The sequence below is a fragment of the Dendrobium catenatum genome, unplaced genomic scaffold (genome assembly GCF_001605985.2).
Source record: "Dendrobium catenatum unplaced genomic scaffold, ASM160598v2 fragScaff_scaffold_972, whole genome shotgun sequence".
Lineage (NCBI taxonomy): Eukaryota > Viridiplantae > Streptophyta > Magnoliopsida > Asparagales > Orchidaceae > Dendrobium > Dendrobium catenatum.
The window spans coordinates 296,497-304,883 of NW_021319434.1; the positions used below are offsets into that span (position 1 = coordinate 296,497).

General features: G+C 35.4%; 1 protein-coding gene across 2 annotated transcripts in view; it reads left to right on the plus strand.

The window, feature by feature from the left end:
- The window catches only part of LOC110113113 (probable protein phosphatase 2C 11), a 33,083-nt gene extending 25,123 nt beyond the window's left edge, over positions 1–7,960 (plus strand). For both annotated transcript variants that reach the window (XM_020845544.2, XM_028697563.1), the window contains exons 6-11: positions 4,284–4,409; positions 4,522–4,645; positions 4,724–4,800; positions 4,903–4,955; positions 5,614–5,668; positions 7,567–7,960. In XM_020845544.2, the coding sequence (XP_020701203.1) occupies positions 4,284–4,409; positions 4,522–4,645; positions 4,724–4,800; positions 4,903–4,955; positions 5,614–5,668; positions 7,567–7,758 (627 nt within the window). In that variant the 3' untranslated portion in view covers positions 7,759–7,960. The remainder of the gene's footprint in view (positions 1–4,283; positions 4,410–4,521; positions 4,646–4,723; positions 4,801–4,902; positions 4,956–5,613; positions 5,669–7,566) is intronic.
- Positions 7,961–8,387: the final 427 nt, after the last annotated feature.

An 8,387-nucleotide genomic window follows, 5' to 3' on the forward strand; every position in this document is an offset into this window, starting at 1 on the left:
TGCCATTTCGCTTCAGCTTTCGAAATTACTCCAAACAGACATGTTCGGTGCTTGAGGTCTGTCTAATCCACAGAACTCTTCTGAATAACATGATTTTGTTTGAATCGCAGATCTTGTTTGATCACAGTCGTCGATGCAATTTACTAGATTTAGGAAGTTAATTTGAAATGCTATTAAAGTCAAATGGGTTTTAATAAAATAAAAATGGGCTCAATCAGGTTAAATTAGAGTCCAAATCTAACTTAACTTGAATCAATTTGGGCTCGATCTAATTCAACTAATTTATTTACATGAAATTTAGCCCAAAATCGACATCAATTGAAATTAAATTAGGCCCGATGCGGTCGATATATGTTGATCGAGAACAATCGAGTGTAGTCGAGTCAAATTCAACTCGATCCGAGTCAATTTGAAATCAAGTTCTAATTGACGCCAATTCGACTTGAACTCAGCTAGTCGTGGCTCGATTGAGTCGATCAAACACAGTCGAGCCCACTTGGTCCCAAATCTAACTCAATTGAACAACAACTAGTACGCTCGAGAGCCTAAGCGTGAAAAACAAGGTCAACAAGTAACATCATTTATTACACTTTCATATTTACTAATGCTATTATTAATGACCAATACAATTGAAATAAGAACAAACATGAGAACCATTTATTCAAAAGCTGTAATATTAAAGGGATTTTTATATGGAGATTTTACAAAGGGAGGTAAGATCAATTAGTCTTATCAAAACTCATAAAATATGCACTCATATTACAAATCTGTTAATTTTGTAAATTGAAATTAAAAGAAGAGAATCTGATTATAAGTCACACAACTCCCAAATAAAAATGGATCCTAAAGTTAAATATACTCTTGAAAACCTCTCTCGCACTCTTGATAAAGGAGTTATGCTTATGTTCTGATTTAGCCTGAGTATTTTAAAGGAATGACCCCAATAAAAATGAAAGAGGAATGAAAAGGCTCAAAGGGGTTGTCAGATGAGTCAAACTAACAAATTCTCTTATATCTAACATGTCAGGTCACCACAAGTATTAGATATATTTAGCCGTTAAAGTGGTTGACCCAATTTAGACAATCTTTATTTGCAACTATGAATTGGTCATTCATGAATCATTGTGATCTAAAGCCAAGGAAGCGGCATAGATTCCTAGACATACGAATTACTTGGTAGAACTTGAAAGAGTAAAAGGCTCTCACTACATATAGTATACGGAGTTGCCTACAAAGAGATAGGACAGGGAGAATTTAACAATGTGAGTCAAACTACCCAAAGAGCCTTACAATCCGGTTTGGTTATATATATATGCTTGGTTATATACCTTTATGTCTAGAATTTTTACTATGTGCAAGAGAAATTTATCATATCATGGTTTCTTGATTAATGAATCAGTTAAGCTCAGTGCTGATAGAAAACTCGCTTTTGTGAAAAGGTATAGGAAACTCAACCTGTATTCCAACATCATCGCAAAGGGAATAATTTGCTCCTTAATAAGTGATCTTAAGGCTAGACCATTTTAATTAAAGAAAATGTTATCAAGGTTGATTTTAAGTGAAGTATCATTTTAATGAAAGTTGTAGAAAAGAACTTTTTAAGAGCTTATTGAAATGCATTATCTCATATAATCACAACACAATTATGCGCAGGTTCTCATAACTAGACAGGCTGGGAGAAGCTAGGCTGCAATACAATCCTAATAGAAATAAAAACTGACAGTTGGGCACCATATAAATACAACCAAATCCTAATTTCTATGTAAAAACGTAAAATGCCAAGAAAATTAGCACGTGAGCATAAGGTATACGAATCAGATTGCCTTCATTCATAATCTTTGCCTCTCGAATTGTCTGGATTTGAATGTACACATGGATCTAGAAATATATTAGTTGGAAACATTTGCATATACCTCTTTCTAGTATAATTAAGAAGGCTGCATCATAGTTTCGTCTTCCATACATTCTTTTTAGATAAGAAGAGAAAGATAAGGAAAGAGTAAACAACAAAGTAAGAGACTTGGAGAGAATATATTAAAAATTGTGAGTGGTATTCCCGATTTAGAACAACAGGATTTTTTTTTTTTTTTGGCTTCATCAAAATTTTCTCTGGCACTGCAACATTTATCTTGGCACCACCGCATTTACTTATGACATCAGCATGCTTGCATTGTGTTGATGTAATATGCCTCATCCACAAACAAAAGTGCATTACAATTTTCCCTTTCTTCTTATAGTTCTATCTTTTTTCTCTCTTTTTTTTTTTGTATCTTTTTTCTTAATGTATTCCTTACTATTTCTTACATTTTCTCTCCTCTCTCTTCTTCTTCTCACTTTTTTCTTTTGCAGTTTTTCCTCTGCAAAAAATACATGTTTGCTTGTTTTCTATTCATAGGAGCTTATGGAGGTTAAAATTAAATTATAATATGGTTCAAATTTTGATTCGCGCCATAATGATAGAATTTGCAATAAAATTTGAACTTTTTCCTAATAAACAAGATAATTCAGATGAATTTGTATCTATCCTTGAAGTTATCCATTTTGAATTTTGAACTGAAACAATAGAGTAAAAATTGAGCTCCACCAAATTAACATTACTTCGAAACGCAATTGCATACTGATGAGGACATCAGTAGGAGATTTCTACATGTCTAATATCAGAGGAATTGTAGATCGACGGCTACGATTCAGAGCCTCTATTTTTTATGCATTTTTTATGTTATTTTCAGTTTTATCATTGTACCCCTGTGTGGGGATTTCTTTTATGTTTTAGTCCGAGGGCATATGAATTTTGTATTTTCTTGTTATTAGAGGTCTATATATTACGACCTTTGTTATTGTATGAGGATAATGATATTTTGAATGAAAATTTCCAGCTTCTTGTTTTTTATCTCTTTGTGAGTTCTTGAGGGAAAGGAACCCTAGGAGGGCCAAGCATCACCCGTCAACCGCCGGTAGAGGCTGGGGCTCACGATTAGTATTTGTGGTTTCTTTTATCTTCCTCCTCACTTCCACCACCGGCCATATATCTTAAACCACCCCCAAACCGCCGGCCTTGCCTCCCTCCACCTCTTCCACAATCGGCCTCCCTCCACCTCCCTATCACTAGCCTCCCCTTACTGCCCTCCCGCCGATCCAAGCCCCACCAGCCCTTCCCTAGCCGCCAGCCCAACCAAGCCCACCCTAGCCGCCGGCCATGCTAATCCCAAACTCCAAATTCCCAATTCAATTTTCCTCCTAATTTTATCCCCTTATTAATTTGAAAAGTTTCTAATTTGAGTTCAAATTAATTTGAATTTTAAATCTCTTTCCGAATCAAGAGATTTAAGTTAGGAAACCTCCCCCAATTACTCCCCGATCTGAAATTAATTTCAAATTTAATTCTCAATCCCAATTAATGCTTGATCCACATTCGTTGAATGTAGACACTTCCTCCTTCCCTCTCTCTTGGCCTTCCCCCCGCTCTCCCCTATTTTAATTATTTTCTTGTTAAGGAATCCAATTAGGGGAATAATCAACCACCTATTTACCATTCCCTCCATCTTATTTGAATTTCAAATTCAAATCCCTAAATTAAAGCAAACTTGACATTTAATTTCAGATCTCTAATTTTATTTCCCTCTCCTCTTCCACTCAATACCAAAAGCGGAATTCACATGGAGCCCTTTCCCCTAAGCCAAGGATGAAACCCCCTAGCCCATTGATAGTTTTCCCGCAACCCCCCCCCCCCCCCCCCCCCCCCCCCCTCCGTTATCTCGCTTCTTTCATTTGGAGATCGATCTAAACTGTTGAAGGTTTTCTCGAGAGGATTCCCTCTCCTTGACGACAGCAATTGGAGAGAAACTACTGCCAGTTCAGTGGAAAATCCTACGACCATCCCCGGCTTCTACTTCTCCAAAATAACTTTCCATTGATATGTATTGTAAGCGTTTACTTTATTTGGTGGCATCATTTTTATTACTTATATCTTTCTCCCGCTAACTATTCCTTAGAGTGAAGAGTGAGGGAAACTCGAAGGTGAAGTTTTTATTTGTTAGACGAAGGATTTTTGTTATTTGCATATTTAGTTTTACTATCTTTTTGTCACTATTTTGAATTGCCCCATTAATATAAATTGTAACCGCAAGCCAAATCAAATCAATAACTACGAAAACTGAAAATCCATTCCTAGTGAAACATTACTTATAATTGTAGCGCTTAAACAACTTTCTTATGAAATCCCGCAATTCCTGTTCATTGTTTCACATCACATACCTATTAATGGCTTTAAACCTTGCATTCAGGGCCCTCACTCAGATTTCAGTGGACCAACGTCTGGAAGCACTGCGTGTGTAGCTATAATGAGAAATAACCAACTTATTGTTGCTAATGCTGGCGATTCTCGCTGTGTTATTTCTAGGAAGGGTCAGGTGTGTTATTCTAGCAACCTCTAGTATATTTTTTATTCTGTGCTTCATTTTGAGGCCATCTATTATGCATGCCATTCTCTCTCTCTCATTGTTTCATTCATACTGTGTCTAGGCATACAATTTATCAAGGGATCACAAGCCTGAGCTCGAGGTTGAGAGAGAGAGGATTTTAAAAGCAGGAGGGTTTATTCATGCAGGACGAGTAAATGGAAGTTTAAACCTTGCAAGAGCAATTGGTATCTTATGCTTCTAGTGTTACTCTCAATCAGTCTCCATTATTGTTATATCTGATATTCCATTTGATTGTAGTGCAGGTGATATGGAGTTTAAGCAAAACAAGTTTTTACCTCCAGAAAAGCAAATTGTAACGGCCTATCCGGATATAAATGTTGTGAGTATCATTCCCCGTAGTAAATTTTGCATTACATAACCTTTTTTATTTTTATTTTCTTGACATTGAACTTTATTTATTCATAAAATTGTCTTTTGTAAGGTGGAGCTTTGCGATGATGATGAATTTATTGTTTTAGCTTGTGATGGGATCTGGTAAGACTGCTCAAATAATTGAATCCTCTTTAATTTGAGCATACTTTTCAAGTCAATTTTTTGTGGATCCTAGTAGTTTTCCATTGCTCTTCTTAGTTGTTTTAAATTATAGGTGTTACCATACATGAAAAATCTGTTCATGCATGTCATAATTAAGAGATGTCTTTGATCTTTTGTGAAGAATTTATATTAAATTCCATTTAAAAGTGCCATTTAAAACCAAAACTGATACTAATTAAACCTTGCAATTGACACATCGTTAACTATTGCTAGTAATTCTTCTCAAGTCTATTTGAAGGAGTATTGGTAAAACCAAAAGGTATGCTAATTGAATGCGTTCATCACACTTCAACTTATTTTGTTGATTTTATGCAGCTAATTGTGGACAACAAATCATGCTTACAACTCTTATGAATAAAATATTCTCAAACAGTCAAAGAAAATGTGTTTTCTTATTCGCATCAAATTTGTTCTCCCCGGTTTTATTTAACATTGATACATTCTGATATCCAACATAAGCTTATGAATGTTTTTAATACAATTACTTTTATCGAATCGACTAATGACTGATTGATTCAGGTCACCACATACTGGGAAATGATGATTGCATTCATTTTCACATTGGTTCTAAGAGCATGCACTCTTTCTTTTCTAACAGGGACTGCATGACAAGTCAACAACTAGTGGATTTCGTTCAAGAACATATAAACACTGTAAGTATTGATTATTTAAAAGTCACATTGCCACTATTAGTGTGCGTGTGCGTGTCTCTCTCTATCTATATATATCTTGTTTAAAAAATATTAAAGCTAAATAGGCACTTCTATAATAACAAACCGAGGGAGTTTATCTTGGTGGAGTTAGAAATTCAACTACTATAATTAACAGGATATTGTGCTTAGCAAAGTTAAAAACTTAGCTTTGAAAGCAAACAACAACAACAACATCAAGCCTTTGTCTCACTACGTGGGTCTGGCTACATGAATCATTTTTCTTTATTGTGTCATGTTAAAAGTCAAGTTCTCGGTTAAATCTAATCAAGAAAGATCATTTCTAATATTTTATAATCAAGTCTTTTGAGGTCTACCTCTACCTAAGTCAAATCTAATATCTCTACTTTTCTAACCGAGACATCGGAAGGCCACTGTTTTATGTGACCAAACCATCTAAGGCGACTCTCACTAATATTATCTTCCAATGGCGCTACTCCAACCTTTTCACGTATATGCTCATTTTGTATCCTATATCTAAGGGTAAAGCCACTCATCCACCTGAGCATCCTCATCTCTGCAACACTAAACTTAGTATTAGAAGATTATTTAAATCTTAGAAAATACAACTGGTATTATAATTTCAAAAGCTCTCCTAGGAGTATGTTTAATCTGTACTTATAGCATTCTTGTTATCTCCTATTCCTTATTTTGGACACAAGCAAATAAATGGAATTCTAATTGCGTCTATCTTGGAAAATCTAATCAACAAGAAAATATATGAAAAATCAATACTTTCCCAAAATAATACGGTTAAGGCAGATCTCCAGATCGGTGCTTAGGCACTTAGTCTTGGGGTGCATCCTTAGGTCATCTCCAACCGAACGCTAAACGAGTGTATGGAGTCGTTCCGTCGCTTCAAACGAACGCGAAAATTTCCGCCATTTCATTGCAGGTGAACAGTGCGACGCCAATATTGGCGTCGCACTGTTCACTCACGCCATTTTCTGCTCTTAACCGGAAAAACGCGTGAAAGGGAGAGCGATCGTTACCTTCCTAGAAACACCTAAAATGGTGGTTCGATTGGAGCATCACCACGCCATTTTGGAGTTTTGCGTTACTTTGCCGTGAAAAATGAAGTTATCGGTTGGAGATGCCCTTAGCGTAGGCTTTGATACCAACTTGACACCAGAGATCACTTAGGAGCAAAATAAATCTTTGATTACGGAAGAACAAACTGAAAGAAAGGTGGATCTTAGCAAAGTTAGAAACTCCCTTGCAACAATGGACAAAAAATTGATCGTAGCCAAGTTACAAAATTCCACTATGACAAACAACATGAAGATGAGTGTCTTGAATTTCATCATTTCATGACAACACAACAGGAATTTTAATTCATCAAAAGCTCCCTTAGGAATTACAATTAATCTTCACTTATAGCATATTTCATCACCTATTCCTCCCTAATTTTGGACAAAGCAAATAAATGGAGAACTATTACCTCTCACTTAGAAAAGGTAATACAACAATAAATATATAAAAATAAAGAGTTTCCTATAAAAGGTTGATTGTAAATAAGAAAAAGCTTCTTTATGATTAGAGAATGTTATTGATATGTTTCTTTGATATATTTGAACGCTTGCCATGTAGTTACACAATAGAAGGAAGAAGAGTGAACATAGTAAGAGAGAGTGAGAGAGTAAGAATGTGTGCGTGGGGAGAGAGAGAGAGAGAGAGAGAGAGAGAGAGAGAGAGAGAGAGAGAGAGAGAGAGAAGGAGAATCAATTCAATTAATCAATCAAGCCAAAATAACATTTTCCTTTCAATTCTCGCCTAATATAAAAACTGGCATCTTTTCAAAGTGAATTTTCTTGTACTACTCATGATAACTGTGCTTGCAGGAGAGCAGCCTCTCTGCAGTGTGCGAGAAAGTATTCGACCGTTGTTTGGCTCCATCAACTGCTGGAGGAGAAGGCTGCGATAATATGACCATGATCTTGGTTCAGTTTAAGAAGCCCATCCATTCAAATGCCACAAATACCGAGCAATCATCCCAGCCTGCGCGTGAGATTGAGAAAAATTCCAATGTTTGATCTGCCATCATCAAAGCAGAATTGTGCTTCTAAGTTTTTATCATCTTCAGTTAACTGCATGATTTGTATCATATAAACTTTATTTCCATCTTCAAAAGTTTTATTTGACTTGATTTAGAAACAGCTGATGTTTCCATTGAAGAAAGGGACACTTAGGAAATAAATGTACATATGCTTTTATCATGTTTTCATTCATCTCTCATATTTATTTTTGTTGATGTAATTGCGAGGGAATGATGCTTGTTTAGGATCTTTTTGGGATGGTTGCATTGTTTTATAAAATTAGTTATGAAGTTGTTGTAGGAAAAGTAAACTATTTTAGTTATAAAAAGTAGCTTTTCATCTTAGAAATTTTTTGAAATAAAAATCAATAGCCAAATAAAATTATAATTATTTTTTCAAAAGAAAAGCAATTAGAAAGTAGTCTCAGTCAGACTCTTAGGAGAATTAGGCTTTTTTTGTGACGGTTTTATTATTGCTTCTTAAAATAATTTTTTAGTATAAAAATTTTAAATTTTGTACTAAAAGGTTGTCTTAAGAAGCTGTCTCAAACGAAACCTTAATCTTAGGGGTGTCAATTTCGGGTCACAGGTCGGGTTCGGGTTGAACCCGGAAATGACCCGACATTA